The following is a 24,226-nucleotide window of genomic DNA, read 5'->3' as shown; positions in this document are numbered from 1 at the left end:
TTGGGTGTAGAGATTATTTTAAAAAAAATAATAAAGAAACAAACGTTATAAAAAAAAGAACTAGGTTTTGGGGCACCTGGGTGCCTTAGTTGGTTAAGCATCTGACTCTTGGTTTAGGCTCAGGTCATGATCTCAGGGTCGTGAGATCGAGCCTCGGCGTGTGCTCTGTGCTCAGCTCAGAGTCGGCTAGTCCCTCTCGCTCTGCTCCTCTCCCTGCTCTCTCTGTCATAAATAAATAAAATCCTAAAAAAAAAAAAAAAGAAAGAAAAAGAACTAAGTTTCTCTTTCTGTACCTTCCACAGAAAGCCCCCGGCTCTTCCCCCATCCCACAGGAGAAGGGATTTTGGAGAAGCTGATTCAGAGGCCCCAGGTACAGCAAGGAGCATAGGGCCAACTGTAAACCCAGGGGCTCCCCCAAATTAGTGTCTCTCTCTGAGACTGTTTGATTTGCATCTCAAATTGGACTCCCCAGCCCCTTTTACTCACCCAGCTCAGAGATCCTTGGCAGCCACTGCCCACCTCCCACCGACAGATGGGCGATTTAAGAATTCTCCGGAGAAATAGAACAGCTTCAGAAAAAAAGCCTACAGACACTGACATTTGAGAAGGCCACGGTGAAAAAAAGCCTACAATGAAATCCGCTGTGCGGAAAAAAACGTGCTCCCTCACAGCACTTGGATATCTCCCTCTCCAACATGAGCCATTTGCAAAAAGTAAGAGGAAGACAAATAGAAACAGACTACGCAAGGAACCCTGTGATTAATATCCTCAGAGACATAAGGGAAAAATTGTAAGATGTTTTAAAAAGGAACAGATTAATACAATAATAGCAGTATTTATTGAACATTTACTATGTACCAGGCATATATGAAAGCTAACTTAACCATCATAGCATCCTTTAATCTGCATTTAATGCCCATGAGTTGGGTACATTTCTCCCCCGTTTTATACATGAGACAACTGAGGCACAAGGAGGGTAAGGAAATTATCAAAGGTTATACACCTAGAAAGAAGTGTCTATCAAATATACTGAATCCCCGATTTTTTTTTTAACATTTTTAGTTATTTATTTGACAGAGACACAGTGAGAGAGGGAACACAAGCAGGGGGAGTGGGAGAGGGAGAAGCAGGCTTCCCGCGGAGCAGGGAGCCCAATGCGGGGCTTGATCCCAGGACCCTGGGATCATGACCTGAGCCGAAGGCAGACGCTTAATGACTGAGCCACCCAGGCGCCCCTGAATCTCTGATTTTAACAGCTACCTTATAATGCCTCCCAAGAGAGCCTTTGAAAAAAAAAAAAATGCTTGGACTAACTCAATCAAAAAACATGAGAAAAAGGTAAGAAAAGCTAGAGGATCAATCCAGGAGGTCCAACATCTGATATATATATGTATATACAAACAAGAAGAAAAGGAGAAAAGGAAACAGAAGGAATTATTGTTAAGTAGTGTAATAACATTTCCTGACATTTAAATGAAATAGGTGTTCAGACTGACTAGCCTAACCATAAGTGAACGGAAAAAGAGACTTACAAGCAAAAACCCATGTTAGCAAAATCTCACAACTCTGGTGATGAAAATAAGACCCCAAAAATTCCCAGAGAGAAAAAAAGAGGTCACTCACAAAAGATTGAAATTAAAAATGGCATCCGATTTCTCAACAGTAGCCTTGGAAGCTGAAAGTCAATGGAGCAATGCCTTCTGAAATTTTAATCAGAATTTTATCCAACTTAACATTCTATACCCAGTTGAACCATGAATCAAGTGTGAGGCACAGAATGCACATGAACTGATAGCAAGTGTTACCTGTAGGAGGGAAACTGAGGGCCAGGTGTGAGCGAGAGACTTACTTTGCACTGTATGCCTGCTTGTTCTGTTTGTTTACCATATGCTTATATAACATTCTTCAAATAAGTTTTTTAAAGCTTTTTAAGTGATCCTAATCATTAACTGGATTTGGGAGCCACCCATCTCAAATTAGAAAGCACTGGGGTGATGTCTTGTTCTTCACTAGTCCTCTTCCGCAAGCATGAGTACACTGGTGTGGAGGCAGGAAGAAAGGGAACTCAACCGGAACCTGTTTGTGCTGCTGATGCAAAGATCATCTGGAAGACAATCCTCTGGCAAGTCAAAGCCAAGACTCATCATTAGGCCATTTGAATAAACACATGAGTGAATGAGTGGATAAATGAACATGAAGCAGCCATTTGAGTAATTTGGGTGTGGGTGAGTAACAGGAAGAGAGCAAAGTTAGGGGAAATTACTCGGCATTACGAATCCTCCCTTGCAGAGACCTGATGTTCTCCAGGGATATATCCTGAGTGTAGGAAGCCAAATTCTAATTCTGGATCTATTCTTGCCACCTTAATGTGAGAAGCTGATGTCTGCTTTAGCTGATTTATCTGCATACCATCATTAAGTAGCATACAAATCAAGGTCCAGATTTTTAATTGCCATTATCTATCTCTGGGAGAAGAGAAACTCTGAGATGTTTCCGGTGAAGCATGAGCTATGCCTGATTATAATTCTGCTCACACACTTGATGTGAGAAGCATATTAAAGCCCTCTGCAGTCCTTAAGAGCGTATCTAATACCCTAGTTATTTTTAAGCCCTTTAAAAAGAGTTGATGTTAAATGAATAGTATGATGAGTATGGTCAACTTTTTATGAACATATTAGTAAGAATATATTCCAAGCACTTTACCTGAATGATCACAGGTAGATAGCATTGGCCTCTTGGAGGAAGATTACAATATTCTTTAATGTCGGTTACAAGCACCATACGGGGAATTACTGTCTTTCACATTCTACCTGCCCTAATCTAGAAGACAATTCCTCCACACACACACACACACAGACACACACACGCGAAGATCAGGATGGCACGGTTTTTATAAAAATTTCTCCATGACATATTCCAGGAAAATGTATTATCAGAGCGATAATGAAGATTATAGTTTACCTTCTTTGTAGAGCATAGGAGGTCTGATGTCAGACTCTTTGAGTTGAAATTTTGGCTGTATCAATTATTAGCTCCGAAATCTTAGCAAATTATTAGGATTTGCTCTATAAAATGAGGCAAAACCCTGCCTCATGGGGCTAAATGATTAAGTGAATGTGTATACACATTCATTATATATGCATACATATATATTCTGCTATAGCATATAGTAACTGGCATGTAGTTTTTTTGTTTTTTAAAGATTATTTAAGAGAGAGAGAGCTTGTGTGAGTTGGGGGAGGGACAGAGGGAGAGAATCTTTAAGCAGACTCCCTGCTGAGCACGGAGCCTGACATGGGGCTTGATCTCACGACCCATGAGAACATGACCTGAGCCAAAACCAAACCTTGAACTCTTAACCGACTGAGCCACCCAGGCACCCCCAGTACAGGCATATGGTAAGCACTCAATAAATGCTAGATATTAATATTATAAAATGTTTTTATAATTTTCATAGTACTTTCAGATAAACTAACACTAAACTATAGTTCCCACTTATTCTGCATAACAAAACTCAAAATACAGATGGGAAAGAATTGTGAAACCTGAAAAGTGTTATGCAAATATAAAAGTGATAAGATCAAGCTTATTATTACACTTCCATAAAACAGAATGAAAAAATCATGCCATCAACCTACTCTTGAGGGATGTTGTGATTACCAAAAAATTAGTGAGTTCTTAAAGCATTTTTAAATCTATACGACAGTGGTTATTATTGTGAGTGGAGAGGCAGAGGACGTTATTGTGTAATTTTTAAAGCTTTTTTGGGACACCTGGGCGGCTCAGTCGGTTAAGAGTTTGAGTTCGGCTCAGGTCATGATCCCAGCGTGCTGGGATCGAGTCCTGGATCGGGTTCCTTGCTCAGCGGGGAGCCTGTTTCTCCCTCTGCCTGCTCTGCCTGCCACTCTCCCTGCTTGTGCTCTCTCTCTGACAAATAAATAAATAAAATCTCTAAAAAAAAGTTTCAACTGGGGCGCCTGGGTGGCTCAGTCGTTAAGCATCTGCCTTTGGCTCAGGTTGTGATCCCAGGGTCCTGGGATCGAGCCCCACGTTGGGCTCCCTGCTCGGCGGGAAGCCTGCTTCTCCCTCTCCCAGCCCCCCACCCCGCTTGTGTTCCCTCTCTTGCTGTATCTCTCTCTGTCAAATAAATAAAATCTTTTTAAAAAAAGTTTCAACTAAATATTTCTTAAAAAAAATAAAGCTTTTTTGGAGTGGGATAGGTAGCCTCTAAGATTGTCCCTAATGATTCCTCCTCATAGCCCCTTCTCCCTGAATGTGGGCTGGAATTATTTGGTCACTTATAGCAAATAGAATATGGCAACAGATGTCTCCTCTGAGTTCCCATCTTAGGCACTTTCCTGTGCTCCCTTTTGGATCACTCACCCTGAGGGAAGCCAGCTGCCATGTGGTGACGAAGCCCTGTGGAGAGGCCCATGTGGTGACTGAGACCTGCTAACAACTACATTGTAAATTTACAAGTGGATTCGCTGTACCTCAGTTGAGCTTTCAGATAAGACCACAGTCCCGTCCAACAGTTTAATTCCACCTCCTGAGAAACCCTGTGCCAGAGCTACCCAGCTGAGCTGTGCCTGGATTCCTGACTCACAGAAACTCTGAGATAAGATATGTTGGTGGTTTTGAGCTGCTAAGTTTTGGAACAGTTTGTTATGCACCAATAGATAATTAGTAAAAAGTATAAATACATAAAATGCACAATCACAAGTGTACAGCTTGATGAATTTCACAAAATGAACATGTCCAAACAGGCACTCAAATCAAGATATAAAACATAGTCAGCACATTAGAAGCCTTCCCTTCTAATCATTATCTCTTCCTCTGAGAGTAACAACTCTCTGGAATTCCAAAAGCATAGATTAATTTTTTTGTTTTGTTTTTGTACCTTATATAAATAGAATCATATGTATGTACTCTTTTGTGTACCTTCTTTTGATCAGCATTCTATTCATATCTAGTTTTTTTAAAAGCATACTCTAAAATGCCATTGCTTAATCATAGTATTTAATATGTTCCAAATAATAGTAGAGTGTGAGTTTATTTATACGCAAAAAATGGGAGCATAAGTAAAGATTAAGAAGCATTTCTGTATGTCACCAACAGTAGAAAAGCTTTGAGGGAACTCACAAGAATACTAGCATAACACTAGATCAATGAAATTTTTGTTCAATATATGTACTGGGATGCAGTATTATATACCATTAAGGGTATGGATGTTAGAGTTAAAATGGCTGGATTTGAACTGTGGCACCACTCCTTACTAATTCTGTGGTCTTGGGCAAATTAATCTCTCTGTGTCTCAGTGTCTTGTCTGTAGAATGAGGGCAATAATAGTGCTTACCCTACAGGATTGTTAAGAGGATAAAAAATGGAAATGAATATGGGGACACCCAGTGGCTCAGTCAGTTAAGCGTCCAACTCTTGATCTCAGCTCAGATCTTGATCTCAGGGTCATGAGTTCAAGCCCTGCACTGGGCTCCATGCTAGGCGTGGAGCTTATTTAAAAAAAAAAAAGAAAAGAAAAAGGGAAATGAATATAAATCAAGTAGCACAATGCTTTGCACATAACAGGCATTCAGAAATTGTTGGCTATTGTTAATAAATGTTTCTATACAGGAGTTTTAAAATATATTGGATGGCAAATGTCTATTATCATTTTTCTCATGTAGGAAGTGATTTCCCTGTGAGTAGAAAATACAGCTTCCTTGATTCTTTTTGTTTGTTTTGTGAACCTTGAAAATAAAATAGCCAGTTAGTTTATCTGCAAAATGTGTTTATCAAGGAATAGCACAGGAATCACAATTTGGGACATGCAAACCATGGTGAACCACAGGCAAGTCCACAGAACAAGGTGAGGAGTGTTCTTCTATGGTGGAAAGAAGGAAGTTCGGAGGGGCTGTTTGAGAGGAAAGTCCATTGCACAAAAGCGAGAATTCCGGGTTGTGGAGACTTCTCATTGGCTGAGTTGTGGTGGTTCTCATTGGCTGGGGTTGTTGCTGGGCAAAGAGAAAACCTTCCTTCTTCCTCCTGGGGTAGGTAAAGTAAACTTCGAGGAGTGGTACCTGCATGAGCACGTCCACTTTAGAACTTCCCAACTCCACTTTGAATTTTTTTCTTTATTCATTTTCAAAGTATCATGGCTCAACTCTCTAACCCTAGAAGAGGTGACTGAGGGAGAAAGAGATCTTCTCTTTGAAGATCATCTTCTCTTTGTTATTAGTTTTTATAGGATGGCAGATGGGATAGATAAAGGATGAATTGATGCTTTAATTCATCAGTGGATTTTTATCAGCATGATCTCAATTCTCCATTGTCATGTATCCCTAAAAACTGACAATTGCACTCTCAGTAGTAAGTCTGTGTCTATTTTTAATTTCCTCCCCGCCGAAGGTAATAAAAGATTTAGATTTAGAAAGAGACTTAGCATTTGGAATGAGACAGAGGCTATAAATAGACATGTCAATGAACTAGGTTAGTGAGGCATCTAGTTCTCAGCGTCTCAGAATCAAAGGCACACCTTGTCTGATCTGTGTACGGACACAGGCATGCTTGTCGCTTCTCTGCACAGGTATGTGTGTGTTTTCCTGCCTATGTGAACATGAACCCATGTATGGAAAATGTACTAGCACATTCCTGAGAACAGAATTCTGAGGGATAACTGAGCAGCGGGATGATTGATCCCTGTGGACCACGTCAGTATCCTTTCCCTGACAATTATTACTAAAGATATCAGGATAAAACATTACTGTTACATAGTCAACCCCCAGTCTGTAGGGCTGTGACACAGCTCACGTGCAGTTTACATTAGATTACTGACCATTCTGTGGGAACTTGTCAAGACCAAGGGTCCAAGGTGATGTTCCAATCTGTCAAGTACTGAGGTCAGCTTAAGCAGTCAGGCTGCCATTTCCAGTCTTTGGAATGCCATCCCCTCATTTATAACTGCCCAAATTCCAATCTGTTTTTCAAAGCCCAGGTGAAATACTTCCTCTTCTATGAAGCCATCCCTGATCACCTTGGTGATCTTCCTCTTCTGAATCCCCTTACCACTTCCTGACCCTCACATTGATCTTGATCACACGCTGCCTTAAACTGGGTTTGTTGAATGCCTGTTTGTTTCTCTATTATTGTGATCTCTTCATAGACAAAAGACAATGTCACTGATCTTTGTTTCCAGCAGGACCTAGTATGGTAGCAGGAATGCCACTCGTATTCATTGAACAAAAGAGCACTCCGAGTTACTCTCCTGTGGGTGCCAACTATTTTGTCAATGTTCCTTTTTGTGGCACCAGAGTCTGAAGCATTGAGGACAAGGTGTTTGTTTTAAGACATTCTAGGGAAGTCACTATCCCTAAGTATCTCATGATATACAATAATAAAAAATTTGATACTGACAAAAGTGTCAATGTCTTGGAACAATGTTGCTGTGATTTCAGATTCTCAATGATAAGAGAATATGAACCATTTCATACGTTTCAGCAGTTGAGTTTTAAATATGAAATTGTCCAGAAGGCAAGACAGTGACCTTCCGTAGGCCTTCCCAAGCTTGAGATTGTAGATTCCATATAACCAGAACATCCCAGGATTTTGTAATTCTGTAAGTGACTGGCCTAGAACCAAGACTAAAAATCAAGACTGAAAGGACCTGGAGGATTCTTTTGCTGATTCCTCAGTCCCTCTAAGTCATCTGTGATGGATTTTTTCCTTCCCTTTGTCTTTTTTTTTATTTATTTACTGTCTACTAAGACAATTCTTGACAGCACCTGAGTAATTGATTTGTTTCATAATAAATTCTGCAATTAAAATGAGGTTTTTGGTCTCAGAGTAAACATCCATTTCAGTTGGAAAAAGTGAAAACAGTGAATTTAAGCTATTAAAATAGTGTTATGTTTCTATTGCCTTGGTAAAGTCCCTCTCAAATGTCTGACCGTATTTTCCAATTTCTGTTGCCCTTGAAAATTAAATGTGGGTCGTTTGAAATTTAGTATATAATCACAAATGGCAACAAAGTGCTTATCAAGCTTAAATCCAAGGTCACCTATAATTCTTTGTCAATAATAATCCTTCTTACTAATATAAGAACTGCATTAAAGATGAGGCATGGCTAATCCTCAATAAGTAAATTCTGCCCCCTTGTGGATTAAAACATCCACAGATAGGAAAGAAGTGCTGTAACTGCTTGGGTTAGTTCCTTTTACTTCTTTTAAAAGGCACTTCAACAATCTTTAAAAAGCAATGTTCACAATGAAACAGAATGAGATCATTTGTATCAATTCTGTAAGAGCTGACTGACAGTGACAAAACACATTGACAGATAATAGTGTACATTTGTATCTTAATACTTTGCATCCCATTCAACTAGGACAGTGCCTTGAATATGAAGATATCGATTAATATTTCATACAATATTGTAGTTAGAAAGGACTTTACATATTGATTCATCATCCACGTATAAGGATCCTTTTTACAGCTCCTGACATATCCCCCACGTGAATGACCCCAGTAATGGAAAGTTCACTAAATGATACAAGCTCATTCTCTTATCAGGCAGGACTGTTAGAAAGTCTATCAACAGGGACGCCTGGGTGGCTCAGTCGGTGAATTGTCTGCCTTCAGCTCAGGTCATGATCCCAGGGTCCTGGGATCGAGTCCCGCATCGGGCTCCTTGCTCGGCGGGGAGCCTGCCTCTCCCTCTGACTCTGTAGCTCCCACCTGCTTGTCACTGCTCCTCTCAGCATGCAGCATCTCTGATGCTTCGGATGTGCTCCTTTGGCTAGTTCCAAATACGATGGAACTGCAACACTCCATATTTGGGACATCAGGCCTCTCTTAACGCAGCCCAGGCTCTTGTTGGTTTTTTCAGCAACCGTATCACACTGGTGGTTAATATAAATCTTGTAGAGCCCCAGGTCCTCCAAAGCTCCCCACTCTGTGCTTGTGTCTAGCTGTAACTTCTAACATTTGTTTGTATTAAACATCATCTCACTTTTGGCTCAGGATCCCAGCTAGCAAGATAATTATATATCTTAAGTGTGTCCAATCAGACCAGCTCCGCTACCCAGCTCTGTGCCATGCACATTTAATCAATGTGGTCTCTATGTTCCCCACCAGCCAATTTCAAGGCAAAGGCAATGACCTTTGGTGTGGGAAAGAGACTCAAATAAAAACTGGAGATGGGCTCACGTCCCCACAGTGCCACCCATCAGCCGTGTGAACTTGTCATGACCAAGGGTCCAAGGTGATGTTCCAATCTGTCAAGTACTGAGGTCAGGCTAAGCAGTCACGCTGCCATTTCCAATCTTTGGAATGCCATCCCCTCATTTATAACTGCCCAAATTCCAATCTGTTTTTCAAGGCCCAGGTGAAATACTTCCTTTTCTATGAAGCCATCCCTGATCACTTTGGTGATCTTCCTCTTCTGAATCCCCTTACCACTTCTGTGGGGTCCTCAAGTCTCTCTTCTCTAAAACACAGGTGATGACATTCGCTCCTATGTAGTCATGGGCTCACATGAGATAATGCATTTGAGCGAGCTGAGCTAAACAAACCTAAGGCATTATTCATCAGGAGGTTTCACATGGTTTGAGCGAAGAGAGATGGTTACCAACTTTGCATTCCCCGTGCTGTACCAGGGGAAGATCTCAATACACTTTTTTGATGTGGATAAATACGTACGTACCAGACAGTTTTCACAGAGGGGGAGGGGAGGTGACTTGATAGTTTGTAATCAGCCTGGGTTTAGTCTGAAGACCTCTTTAACGGTCTTTTACAGTGTGAGGCTCTTTCTTGTTCTCCTCCCCTGTCCTACCACCTCTAGCTCCCCTGCTTCCTCGCCTCCCTCCCTCAACCCTTCCCCACTCCCTTTTCCTCTTTCCTTCCCCAGGCTTCTCTTTCCCCCTTCTCCAAAACCAACAGACTGGGGAGGGGAGGAAGCCTAATATCTGGGCCCCTGACTGAAGCCCACCTCTCAGGCTGCCACCTCGGTCCTTGCACACCCACACCACCAAATTTAGGGACTCCAGGAACAAATTACTCACCTCTGGGGCGGAACAAGAAGGCACTGCGCCGATTCTCAGATGTCTGAAATTCCACTGATAACCTGCAAGCTTCGCTGCGTTAGCTGTAGGCTGTCTCTAAATACCAAATACAGGTTTGTATTTGAGAAGACATTAGAACATTCATTGCTTAATGGCTCACAGTGAATGTGGTTTTCCTTTTCTGAAGCTCTCAAAAAGGGAGCTAGCCCTTGAGATTCTGGGGATGGGGCTGAGAAAGCAAAATATACAGAAAAGAAACTTCTAGAACTAGAGAAACTTTCCTTGTTCACAGTGAGGGAGCTTGAAAGAGGGGACAGGAGAAGACAGTGCTGCCTTCTGTTGAAGTTGTCCCTCCACCACCTCAGGTCTGTACAGGAAAAGCACTTGTCTGTCTTTCCAGAACTCATTCAATCCCACTTGTCATCAGAGCCTTCCTCAGCCACTCTTGTCAGAAATGATCTTCCAGGGGCGCCTGGCTGGCTCGGTCGGTAGAGCACACAACTCTTGATCTCGGAGTTATAAGTCTGAGCCCCACATGGGGTGTAGAGATTACTTAAAAATAAAAAATATATTTTTTAAGAAAATGACGTTTCATACAACACTGTTAACTTTCTTAGGTGTGGTGGTATGTTCCGGTTGTGTAGAAGAAGGCCCTTAGTTTTAGGGGGGTCCTTGCTGAAACATTTAGAGGTCAAATGTCATGTTATCTGTAACTTACTTTCAACCAGCAGCAAAAACGAGAGAGAGAGAGAGACAAAGCAAATATGGCCAAATATTAACGGTTATCAAGCAAAATGACTTCCAAACTCCTCACCCTCCTGCTTCACCTCCTCAGCATGCTCTTCTGGTTTTCCTTGTCTTTGGAAGTACAGTATGTACAATTATGAATGATAATAACCATGTGGTGAGTGGGTCCTGTATCCTGAGCGTCAGTGTTACACACTTTCCATACATCATATATGATCTTACAACAGTCTTTCCTGGCTGATGTTTTTCTTCTCATTTCACAGGGAAGAAAAAAAGACCCAGAGTGGTCAGGAAATTAATTGGACTAACAGGCACTACTTAAATCTCTGTTGATCTGACTCCAAAGTTCATGCTCCTTCTATTACATCATGCCATCTCTTGAATTGCAGATTGTGTTCCAGAAACAGTCAGGAAGGCACATGCCTCTGCACACACACACACACACACACACACACATATGCACACACGCATGCACGTACCCACACACACCACCCCTACAGAATTTTATGTAGAAAATTCTAGAAATTAGTCTAGAAATCAAGAGGCCTTTGGGTGAGTCACTTCTCTCTAAGCCTCAGTTTCTTGATCTGTAAAATGAGAGAAGTTGATTTAAAAATATCCAAAGTCTGGGGCACCTGGGTGGCTCAGTCAGTTAAGCGTCCAACTCTTGGTTTCGGCTCAGGTCATGCATGGTCTTGCAGTTGTGGGATTAAGCCCCACACCAGGCTCTGTGCTCAGCATGGAATCTGCCTCAGACTCTCTCTCCCTCTCCCTCCCATTCACTCTCTTTCACTCTCAAATAAATAAATCTTTTTTAAAATTTATTTTTGAGGGAGAGAGAGAGAGCACATGCACGAGCAGGGGGGAGGGGCAGAGGGAGAAGCAGGCTCCTGGCTGAGCAGGGAGACAGATGCGGGCCTTGATCCCAAGACCCTGGGATCATGACCTGAGCTGAAGGCAGACGCTTAACTGACTGAGCCACCCAAGTGCCCAATAAATAAAATCTTAAAAAAAAAAAAATATCCAAAATCCTTTTTATTTTTCTGACGGACATTCAATGATTTTGATTCTCATGAGGCTTTCTAGATATGTAAAGGGAAACATAAGAAAATTCTCTTCCCATTCAGGTAGGTGAACAGGTCCACTGAGAAAAGTTCGATCAGGGTCCTGGGATGAAGCCCCTCATCGGGCTCCCTGCTCCACGGGGAGCCTGCTTCTCCCTCTCCCTCTGCCACTCCCCCTGCTTGTGCTCTCTGTCTCTGTCAAATAAATAAATAAAATCTTAAAAAAAAATAAAAATTTTCTATTATCAGGGTACCTGGCTGGCTCAGTTAGTAGAGCATATGACTCTTGATCTCAAGAGTTGTGAGTTCAAGCCCCACACTGGGTGTAGAGATTACTGAAAAATAAAATCGGGCCACCTGGGTGGCTCACTTGGTTAAGTGTCTGCCTTCAGTTCAGGTCATGATCTCAGGGTCCTAGGATCGAGCCCCGCATCGGGCTCCCTGCTCAGCGGGGAGCCTGCTTCTCCCTCTCCGGCTCCCCCTGCCTGTATTCTCTCTCACTCTCTGTCAAATAAATAAATAAATAAAGTCTTTAAAAATAAATAAATAAAATCTTTAAAAAATAAATAAAATAAAATGTACAATTATCTTCTCAATAGCCTTATCTTCAAAATATGTGTCTTATTTCTCTCGATTATATAAAAGTATACATGCTGAAAAACAAAAAGTTACCCCTTGCCCAACTCATTGAAGGTCTTAAAGGCTCAAGAAAAGCTTTAGTAAATGTAAATGTCCTTTAGAGAATAAAATCTTGAACTCAGCTGAGAAAATGATGATCTCATCTGAGAAAATAAAACAACCCTTCTTCTCGTAGAGAAAAGCAAGGGAAGGGAACTGACATTTTAGCAGGGAGACTCCCATGTGCAATCACTGTGCTGGGTGCCTTAGTCAGTGTCTCCTTTAATTCCCATTTTGCAGATGAGAACGGTAAGGCTCAGGGAGGGTAATTCTCCCAAGGTCAGGCTCTCAAAGGGCCTGTGTTACGTGCCTGAGTTGTATCAGAAGCCTTCCCTTAGGGAGAGCTGGAGGCTTCCATGACTGAATCTTGCACATGCACACAGAGAATGTTTGCACCACTGCTACCTTCCAGTACCTTCCCCCACCATCAAGTGCAGGGCGCATCTCAGACACCCCGTGAAGAGTTCTGTTGACCCTTGAATTGTGTGGATGCACTTACATGTGCATTTCTTATAGTACAGTACTGTACATGTGTTTTCTCTTTCCTATGATTTTCTTAATATTTTCTTTTCTCTGACTGTATTATAAGAATACAGTATACAATGTACATAACATACAGAATACATGTTAATTGACTATTTATGTTATTGGTAAAGTTTCCCGTCCACAGTAGGCTCCTAGTAGTTAAGTTTTGGAGGAGTCAAAAGTTATATGTAGATTTTGGACTGCGAGGGGGGGCCGGTGCCAATAACCCTGCATTGTTCAAGGATCAGCTGTATTTCCTTACTTGCAGTTCTGTTAATGTTTCAATTCTCTGAGCTGTAATTTCTTCCTAAGTTAAATTTTGATGATCTCTTACGGTCTTTCTTAACAAAGATGAACCCTTTAATGCCTGGGAGCCCAGGGCTAGCTCTTCCCACTCATCCACCAGACAGCGGGTACATGTGCTTGGCAGCCCCCTTACCCATTGCCAAGCCTGAGAATTCTATACAGAGCCCAGGCCCCTGTCTGCTTAGGCTACAGAACACAGGTGTGTGTGTGGGGGGGGAAGCACAGAAGGAGAAATTTGAGAAATTTTCAGGGATCCCAGTGACCCCCTGAAGTCTGGGGAGCTGAGGTTCAGGGAAGACTAGAGGTGCATGCACTCTGATCTTGAGTTTCCCTGCCTTGGTAAAGTCATTTGTATTCACTGGGCGGCCCCCTCCCTGCACTGCCGTATTTAATTCTGGCTACAGTATAAATAGAATGTGGTACTCTGGCAAAGCACACCACCCACCACTGTGTTCCTTCCCTTTTGGGACATCAACTAAATCTGAGCCTGTGATTCCCTCTAGTGGCTCAAATTGGCAACTTTCATAGATGTGTCTTTGCATTTATTTATTTAATGTATAGCGCCTACTGTATGCACCAAATTGGTGCTGGGTTCTCTGGCTTCGCCAGGGGCATGGGATGCTGGTTTCATTTGATCATTGTATCCAGTGGAAAGTGAGCAGGGGTAGAAACCATAGCTCCTTTTTCGAAGCTTAGCTTGGTGCAATGCAAACTGGCTAATCTCCCTGCTGTTCTATAGCTGCTTTATGGGGACTGAGGGAGAATGGGTTTTATATGGGTTATGCCTTAAAGGAGTTGTAGGACCTCAGGGCAACTCCTTTATCCCTCGGCCTCGGTTTGCTCATGGGTGAAACAAGTACATGGGTTAAATTTAAGTCAATCCAACAACTGTTTATTGAGCACCTGCAGTGTGAGGGGCCCTGCGCTGAGAGCTTTGGGAATGTAGTGGTGAATTGGTACCTAATCTCAAGGAGCTTACAGACTAATGGGAGAACCACATGTCCAGAAAGCCACATAAGACATAGGGCAGAAGCAGCATAGCATGGCTGTTGGAGTATGAGCTTTGCAGTGAGACAGATCTGGGGTTGAGCCCCTGCTCTGTCCTTTCCTAGCTGGGTGATCTTGAGCAAATTGCTAAGCTCCTCTTTAGGTTTCATCCATAGATTTGGATAATCACCGTTTCTTCATAGAGTTGAGTAATCAGTGTACAGCCAAACCATATGACATACTCCCTAAATGGTGGCCACTCTTATTGAGTTTCAAGTTTTAAACAGAAATAACAGAAACCTTATTGGGAATGTCAGTAAGACCCTATGAAGGGCTTTTCCTGTTGGTTCTGAAGGCCCTTTCTTATGCCCCACAGATCTCTGTGGTCTCCTTTGTTTGCCATGGAGCTTGGGAATCCACCTGCTGCTTCTCTTAGGGTGGATGCCTCTGAGGGTCCAACCCTGCAGTGTCAACCCAATCTGCCCCCCTGTTTAGAGGGAACTACAGTCTCCCCTGCTCCCTTCTTCCTCCTTTCAGGTCCTTTTCCTTTCTACAGACTTACTGCTAATCTATCTTGGGAAATGAACAGGGAATACGAAAGGTAGCTTATGTGCTTCTGTGAGCCATGATCCTTGATCTTTAGGCTTAAAACCCTCTGAAGTGGCAGAGTGAGTGCTCCTCAGGAGAGAGGACTTCACCAGAAACCCTGACACTTGGGGCTGTTCCAACTTGGAGGTTGGATGATTCTGTTACCTTGTGAATGTAGCATTGGAACATTGTGAATGGCTTTTCATGCTGACCTCCTTTATTATGTGCAAGGAGACAAAGGAGGATCTTAGAGCACACGTTAATGCCAGACACATCATACCTAGAATCCAGGCGAGGTTATTTAACACCGTGGATTTCATAGTCCACGGTGTCCGAAATGAATAGGAAGGAGAGAAGGTGAGCGAGTCTGGACCCTAGGCTTGCTGACAAGATACCATTCCTGGAACAAGATGAAAATTAGAGGTAAAGAAAGCCAAAGTGGCATTTCAACTAAATCTGAGCCTTTGATTCCCTGTTGGCCAAAGGGATACTGGATGGGTGGAGGGACGGGATCCAAATGTAGTAACTTGGAATTTCACTTTGGATAGGAAGGGTTGCTTCATATTTTGAAGCCACGTGGGATGAGACTATAGAGACTGGAAGACAGAAGTTGGAGGAACAGAGGATGAGTGTACCTAAGAAAAGCAGGAACGGCCTATAAAATCCCACTCATTCCCCGAGGCATCCTGCACTTACCTGTCAGTCTGTGGGGGTAGGCTGTCTCTAAGGTGGCTCAAGGGGTGAAGTGATATTTGGAGCCTGTTCTGGGGAGGGTGCCAACCCCTGCCTTTCCTTTGGTTTCTGTCCTTTTGCAAGTCGGTGCTGGTAAAGGAGAGAAAGTTAAAAAAAACACACACACACAATTGTTGACCTGAGTAATTTCATCATCCATAAAAACGCAAAAAGGCAGGAAAGACAGGCATTGCTAAGAGTATAGTTCGGGGGGCTAAAGAAGATAATGATGAATTCAGTTAAAGGAGGAGCCAGTGGGAGGTTCCAGGACTTCTGGTACCTCTGGTCTAGGATTCTTCCAACTCCTTGATTTGCCCCTTGCCCACAGGAACACCCAGGAATTATTTGTTGTAATATTTGCTTCCCACACATAGCTATGCATTTCTACATTACTCATTAGAGGCTCTCCTCTTCCAGTTTCCTACTCTGTTGGAACCTTGGGGACTCACACCGAGATCAAGAGAGTGGCAGAAGAAAAGGTCACTTTGCCCTGTCACCATCAACTGGGGCTTCCAGAAAAAGACACCCTGGATATCGAATGGCTGCTCACCGATAATGAAGGGAACCAAAAAGTGGTAAGTATACAAATGGCCAGAGCCCTCCCCCCAGCCCCAACCCCTGCTCTTCCCCTCATCCTCCCACAGTTGTCTTTCGTCAGTCCGCCAGTTTTCTGTAGGGTCGGAAAGGGTCAGAGTTGCTCTTTCATCTGGCTTATAGTTGAAAGACTCTAGAGACAAAAATTATAAACAAGGAATGGTATTTGGGTCTTAAGAGATTCTGTGTTCTTTGGGCGAGCAAGAAAGCCACCTATCATTTGCCCAAGGAAGGAATCTGTGCTATTAGTGTCTTTCCCAAGAAGGGAGCTAAGATGCAGTAGCTTGATTCCCAAGCCTAGTGGCCAGAACCCCAAATCTATACTCGGAAGCCTGTTCCTCTTCCTCCTGAGACCATTACCACCTGCCCATGTTTAAGCTTTGCACAAAATCATGATGTTCAAGCTCTGAGATCATGTAATATGACAAACAACATATGATGCAGGACATGACTGAAAATGTTTATCACATATATAATTGGCCAGCAAAAGAATTGGTACTGGTTCTGGGGTTGGAAAATGAAGGATCTGGCCCTGGGTCTTCTGTGCTCAGGATGCTGAGGTCCATTGGTGCTTATGGGCTTTTGGGCAGAACTCGTAGCGCTTTGCTCCCGATGATCCACAGGGCTGGTCTCTGTTGAGAGTGAGAAGTAAGTAGCTCCTGTCTGCCTTGGCTGCATTCAGCTTTCCTTAAGCTGGGTTTTCTAGCATAATTCTTCTCATTCCATTTACCCAATGACTTATTTTTAAAAGTCTTTTGGTTGAGGGGCGCCTGGCCGGCTTAGCTGGTGGAGCATGCAACTCTTGATCTTGGGGTTCTGAGTTCGAGCCCCATGTTGGGTGTAGAGACTGCTTAAAAAATAAAATATCTAAAAACGAAAGAAGGCAACATTTTTGGTGGAAAGTTTTGTGATTTTAAAAAGTCACATAAAATAAGCCAGGGAAACTGACTTTAGACTTTTCTTCCTTTTCAAAACTTTACCTCTTGCCCTACTAAAAAGTGAAAGGTTGTCCTTTCTTCTTCTCTGTCCATACCCCTGATTTCATAAGATGGTTTGTGCTGGAAGAAGCTAAAGTTTTCACTAAAATAAAACCCAGGATCATTGTTGGATTTCAGCTCCTACATCACTTTGTCATTTTGTTCTCATAGTACATCATCCTGAGACTCTCTGTTCTCTGTAGAGCAAGGTCACCTTAAACTGAGCATACTTATTCCGGCAGATTCTTAGTCAGTAGTAGACATGATACTCTCTGTTCTGAATAAAGTAAATAAGAGCTGTGTTCCTCTCACAAAAATTTAAAAAAGAGACTCCACTCATCTAACTTTCACGCAAGTGTTTTCATTTAAACCAAAGAAAAAAAAGAGATGCTTGTTTATGTAGCCAAGTGAATGTAAGGCTTAAAAGTTTATTGCTAAAAAAAAAAAAAGTTTATTGCTGACAAAAGCAGGCCACTAACATGGCTTTAAGCAGCCACAGTTCTTACTTGTCTTTAATTAACACTCCAAAGTAAGGATCGTGATTTATTCTGTCATTCAGAGCCCATGGATTTATTTAGCAAATACTGTATGCCAAGCTAGGCACTGGGAACAATAGTGAAGGAGATATCAAAGTCCCCGCCTTCCTGGAGTTTACAGTGCAAACCCATTCAGTAATTAAAAAAACCCAAAAAACAAAAAACAAAACCAAACTTTTTTTTTTTTTTTAAGTAGAGAGCTCTAAACATTAAGCTATGTTCCAGGTTCCAGTCTGTTTAGCGCATTATATCTCATTTAACTTAATCCTCATAACTAGGATTATTAGTCCCATTTTTCACATAAGGAACTCCATACAGTGTGTGCCCAGACACAACACACAAAGTGAGAAAGGGGCTTAAGGTCACCCATTTTGCTGTTTGAAATGAGGCACTGTGATATCAGTACCTGGGCTGTTAATTATCAGCTATGTTACCTTCATAAATAATTTGAAATTATAATCCGTGTTGTGTAGAAAATAAGGAGAATGTGGGAAGAAAATTATTCCAGACAGAACCAATTGTGCCAAGGCCCTGATGCTGAAAAAAGCTTGGCACTATTGCAAGTTCTAAAAGATCAAAATCAATTTATTTTATTTATTTATTTTCATTTTTTATTTTTTAAAGGGTTTTTAAAATTTATTTATTTATTTATTATCTATATTTATTTATTTATCAGAGAGAGAGAGAGAGCACAAGCAGGGGGAGCTGCAGGCAGAGGCAGAGGGAGAAGCAGACTCCCCGCTGAGCGGGGCGCACGACGTGGGGCTCGATCCCAGGACCTTGGGATCATGACCTGAGCTGAAGGCAGATGCTTAACCGACTGAACCACCCAGGTGTCCCTCAAAAAATCGATTTAGGTTAAATTGAGTCACTACTGGATTCCCACTATCCACATACTCAGTCACAAAGGAGGTAGTTGAAGAGATAAATGGGTGAAGAGACAACTTGAGAACTAAGTGACAGAGATCATGATGGAGATAAGCAGAGTGTTCTAGATGAATATAAAGGAGGCGCCATTGACCAAAAGTAGTTGGAGAAGGGGAAAGGTCAAGGGCAGCTCCGGTAAGAAATCACAGCTGATCTGAGTGCTGATAGATATTTCCTCATTGCCCCGAGGAAATCACAAGAATGTAGACACAAAGGCTGGAAAGTTCTGGGAAATCATGAGCAGTGAGCATAGGTGGAGTGCAAAATGTGAGCTTACAGAGGTTGCAGGACCAGAACATGAGAGGTCTTATATAACAGGTTAGGGAGCTCAGATACTTTCCTATATCGTAATGGAGTTCTTGAAGGATTTTAGGAGTGACAGGGACATAGATACATCTTAGGTGATCACTCCAGCCCTGTGCAATGGCACACTGATTTAAAGGGGCCTTGAGTAGAAGCAAGATCAGCTGAACAATTTCAGACTATACAATAGGGGCTTACACTATATTCATGGGTAGCTGGAATATCAAGATCAGCGTAATATACAAATTTAGTGGGTGAATTTGCCACCATGTTGGGAATGAGTGAGGGTGAGAGAGGAAATACAGGAGGGGGGGTCCCTGGGTGGCTCAGTTGGTTAAGCATCTGCCTTTGACTCAGGTCATGATCCCAGGGTCCTGGGATAGAGCCCCACGTCGTGCTCCCTGCTCAGTAGGGAGCCTGCTTCTCCCTCTCCCGCTCCCCCTGCTTGTGCTCTCTGTCTCTCTGTCAAATAAATAAATAAATCTTAAAAAAAAAAAAGAAAATACAGGAGGGGCTGGACTGGATGTGGTGCCTAAGATAGGCTAGCCAATGACTTGGACACGAAGGTTAGCCTTGCATTTCAATCCAAGCGGAATTGGCTCCCTCCCTTTTGTCTAGGAGGCTCAAATATGCAGGAACATTTGGGGGCAGGTAGGCAGTTTGGGGAATATTTGAATCTCAGCCTAGGTAGATAGCATGTCCACTAGAACTCTGGAGCTTTCCTCCAGGTTCTAGGGATGGAAACATAGTTAATTTCCAAAGTCTGAGTGAACATCTCCTCCAGGGTCAGTCACAAACACACAACTGAGACTTTCCCCTCTATTTTTTGGATGGAGAAATTAGGGCAGAGAGGTTCTCATTCCCATGCCAAACCCCTCTTGCCACCTCCTTTCCCCCTTTCCCCCTTTGATACTGAGGAAGAAAACTCCTGATCAAGGCGTTGAGCTTCCAACTCTTGATTTTGGCTCAGGTCATGATCTCAGGGTTCCTGCGATTGAGCTTTGCATCAGGCTCCGTGCTGAGTCTGCTGGAGAGGCTCTGTCTCCCTCTCCCTCTCTGCCCTTCCCCCTGCTCTCATTCTGAATGAATGAATGAATGAATGAATAAAATATCGGAAAGAAAGAAAGAAAAGAAAAGAAAAATCTTGGATCAAAAACAGAGAGAGAAGCCTACATCTATTTCTGTTTGAGGCAGGTGCATGATTGCCAGGCAGGGCCTGACATAGCAGAGCACCTGCCAGAAAGCTGAGCTGCTCCATCTGCCCCATAAAGTCTTAACAAATTGTCCCGCCTCCTCCTCTCGTTAAAACTGCGTCCACCGTTCACGGGTCCACCAGGAACATCACGAGACACATGGCCCCACGACAGCTGCAATTCATGTGCTTCATTTTTTGTTTGTTTGCAAAAGGATTCCATTTATGTTCACTATTCTCCCATCACCGCTCCCACCCTGCGGAGGAAGGGCTTGGTCTCAGCTCTACTCCTAGAATTAAAACCACAACTAAGACAAAGACACGCGCGTACCTGATATTCGATGTGCCTCTGAAAAAAACTGAGCCCAATCGCAAGGCTGGAACTGAGCCCCAACCTGTGTTCTAAATGGGTGTGAAATGCTCATATTAAGCAATGGTTATTTAATTATAGTAAGATTATTTTTGGGTTGTACAATGTCTGCTTTCCAAAGATGTTAAATACTTACCTTAGTTGTCCCCCCACCCCCTTATTTTCCCCATTAAATAATGGGACAAGATTTGGGGGAAAGGGGAGAAAAGCACTCGGGAGTCAGCCCTACCTGTATGTACTAAGTTCTGTGGTGGGGATATGTCCAAAGGGCTGAGGCTCGCAGGAGGAAGTCAATGATTCTACCCAGGAAAAGCTCTAATACACAGAAGGTAGGCCTTGAGCTTGATCTTGAAGCCTGTGTAGATGTTGTTTAAGCCAAAATAAGAGAGGCATTTCAAAAGGAGAGAAGACTGCATGATCCAAGACAAAGACACATCAGAAGGTGTTGTTCAGAACCAAGGGACATCGAGCTTGGGGACGAGGCTATGCAGAGATGCAAGGACAGGGACCAAAGATGAGGCATAGTCCAGGCTGCACTGGCCTTAGGTGCCACCTTCAGAGAGCTGAGCTTTAGTCCAGTGTGCACAAGAGATGGAAAACAGATGGAGGCTTTCAGCTGGGGGGGCTTTGCTATACAAATGAATGGAATGACTAATGTTCTCTGGGTACTGGGCTGGACAAGGCTTGGAAACCTTAGGGGCTTTCGTGAATCCAGAACCAGCCTAATAAAAGTGATCGTGAGTGCTTACTATCTCATTACCACAAAAACCCGATGAAGTAGCTTACTCCCATTTTACAGTTGAGGAACTTAAGGTTTAGAAAGGTAAATTAACCAACCGCAGGTGCAGAGCTGTAAGTGGAGGGGCTCCCATTTGAATGTAAACCAGTTGACCTCCCTGCTGGCTCACTCTCAATCACTGTGCCCTGGTGCAGTGTTTTTTCAAAATCAGGACCCAGTAGTGGATTCTAAGCAAGCAGACTGGTTTTTTTTTTTTTTTTTTATTAAAAAACACAGACTGGAAAATATCAGTGTATTGCACATATACTATTTCATGAAACTTACGCTTCAGTTGTCTATGTGCACTCTATGTGCGTGTTGGGTCACAGAGGAAAATGTATTTCTTGATGTAAGTCTGTTCAAAGTTTGAAAGCTCCTACTGCAGTAGACTTAAATCAGCCAGAGTCTACTGTGGACCACACTTACTAAGTTTCTCCAGAGTCAAATGTGACTTTCAAAAGTATTTCCTGATGTTAATCCAAATATTAACATAAACAAGAAAGAAATCCCCTAGACCTGAAAGGTTCACCAACTTCCCAAATCCCACAAAACCCCCAAATTCCTAAAAATTACCCAGCTCTTGGGGTGCCCGGCTGGTTCAGTCAGTAGAGCATGTGACTCTTGATCTCTGGGGTCGTGAGTTCAAGCCCCATATGTGGCATAGAGTTTACTTGAGATAAAAATTTAAGACATTTAAAAACAAATACCCAGCTCTTAACTGATTTCTAGGTTTAGAATCTCTTCATTCTTCCTAGGAAGCACAGACTCACTTGCTTGTGGTGATTATGCACCTACCAGGTAATATGAAAAAGTCACAAAGAAAGTAACATTAATTGAGTACCTATGAGGCTTTCCCACCTCACTTGTCCTACCTCCAAACATCAGCCGCCCGGCTTTCCGTCTTAAGAGGAGGTAAACTCTAAAGCTTCCAGTTTTTTTCCTGTTGCTAATATATTTCCTCCTTTCCCTATTGTCCCACTGAGTTGCCATTTCTATGGCCTTCCACCACCCCAAGAAACTTATCCTCTCTATGCAACGCAACAGGATGTGGGGCCAAGAACACCCTGTAAACATTTAAAACAAACAAGTACCGTATCAGAAGGGCTGCGACCTGGCTCTTACTGGTCTGAGTCTCCTAAAGTACAGAGTTTTCACTGGATGCTAGGAACCCTATCAAATTATTTGCAAAATAATATGTACTTTTTTTTTTCTGGGTCAGAGTTCATAGGTTTTATCTGATTGGGAGAAAAACAAAAAGCAGTGAAGTAGGACAAAGAAATTCCTCAAACATGGTGTTGGCTAATGTGATGTGATGTGGGGTCTGGGAGCGAGCTGTCAAGAAAGAATTCTTGGGGCTCCATGCTGGGCCCGGAGCCTACTTAAAAAAAAGAGAGAATTCTTGCGATGTTTTCGGTGCAAAAAGGTTTTTATTAAAGCACGGGGACTGGACCCAGGGGCAGAAAGAGCTGCCTTGGGGCGACTGGGTGGCTCGGTTGGCTAAGGCGTCTGCCTTTGGCTCAGGTTGTGATCTCAGGGTCCTGGAATTGAGCCCCGCATCCAGCTCCCTGCTCTGTGGGAAACCTGCTTCTCCTTCTCCCTCTGCCTGCTGCTCCCCCCGCTTGTGCTCTCTTTCCCTCCCTCCCTCTCTCTCTCAAATTAATAAATAAAATCTTAAAAAAAAATCTAGATTTTGAGGAACAATTGACTATACTTTTACATTGAGAGGGGGCAGAGATAAAGGAAGTTTCCAAAAGGATTTTCATATGTTAAAAAAGACTTAACAGGTCCTAGAGGGTCTGGCTGTTGTCAAGCTAAGGTTGCCTTTTGCCTCTAGCAAGGCATTACCATTAAGACCTTTGGGAGTCCTGGAGGAAGGTCATACTCTGCATGCCTCAAGTATTTGTCAATGGGCCGCAAGTTGTAAGGAGATTTAATTTTATCTACATTTCTTTTGCCTTTGTTCTCCTGAACCCTGGCCGTACCCCAGAAACAGGAGGTTGTTTGCATTTTAAGGGATAAGAATAGGAAAGAAACCTCTCCCAGGCCCTAGGAACTCCTCTCTGGGATGCCCAGACTCCATGGGAAATGTAGCTATGAATCAGTGAACACAGGAGGGTCCAAAAGAATGACCCCACTGGAGCAGGATAAACTGCATCTGCCCCAGTTTCAGATTAGGATCTATGTTCCCACCTCATCGAAGGCCCTCTCCAAAGAATGTATTAAACAAAAGAATGTCCTTATGTCTAAGTCTAAGCAGTTTGTTGTGGAGATTCACTTCCTTAATCTCCTTAATCTTTCCGTGAACTTTTCACTGCTGTGTTTTTTCTCTTTAATGCAAGGGGTTAATACTTGTAAAGCATTTAGAACAGTGCCTCGAACAAAATAAATACCAAGCATGTGTTTGTTAAATAAAAACAAAACTCCCCGGCCGAAAGTATTGCATTGTGTTGATGGATTTTCATTTCTAGGCCTAATGCGTATTTTCCTAAGCCCAGAGCCAAGGGCTGTGCTTGGCCCAGAGTAGTCACGAAATGGTCAGTGAGCAAAGGAATGGTGTCCTTTCACAGATTTCTGCTCTTACAATTCTTACGATAAGCCTGTGAGGTCGGTAGCTGAGAATTGTTGTCCTAATTTTCCTTTCTTTTTTTTTTTTTTTTTAAGATTTTATTTATTTGACAGAATAGAGAGCACAGGTAGGCAGAGTGGTAGGCGGAGGGAGAGGGAGAAGCAGACTCCCTGCCGAGCAGGGAGCCCGATCCCAGGACCCTGGGATCATGACCTGAGCCGAAGGCAGACGCCTTAGCCAACCGAGCCACTCAGGCGCCCCCTAATTTTCTTTTAATACATGAGGAAAATTAGATCTTAAACTT

General features: G+C 42.8%; 1 protein-coding gene across 1 annotated transcript in view; it reads left to right on the top strand.

Annotated features, from left to right (window-relative positions):
- Positions 1–24,226, top strand: part of CLMP (CXADR like cell adhesion molecule) — a 95,697-nt gene that overhangs the window by 57,370 nt on the left and 14,101 nt on the right. Inside the window, exon 3 of the mRNA XM_073903875.1 lies at positions 16,097–16,254. Within this exon, the coding sequence (XP_073759976.1) occupies positions 16,097–16,254 (158 nt within the window). The remainder of the gene's footprint in view (positions 1–16,096; positions 16,255–24,226) is intronic.

Source organism: Callorhinus ursinus, unplaced genomic scaffold (genome assembly GCF_003265705.2).
Source record: "Callorhinus ursinus isolate GAN/ISIS: 27379988/994484 unplaced genomic scaffold, GSC_fseal_2.0 scaffold19, whole genome shotgun sequence".
Lineage (NCBI taxonomy): Eukaryota > Metazoa > Chordata > Mammalia > Carnivora > Otariidae > Callorhinus > Callorhinus ursinus.
This window is presented reverse-complemented; position numbering and strand designations above follow the sequence as displayed.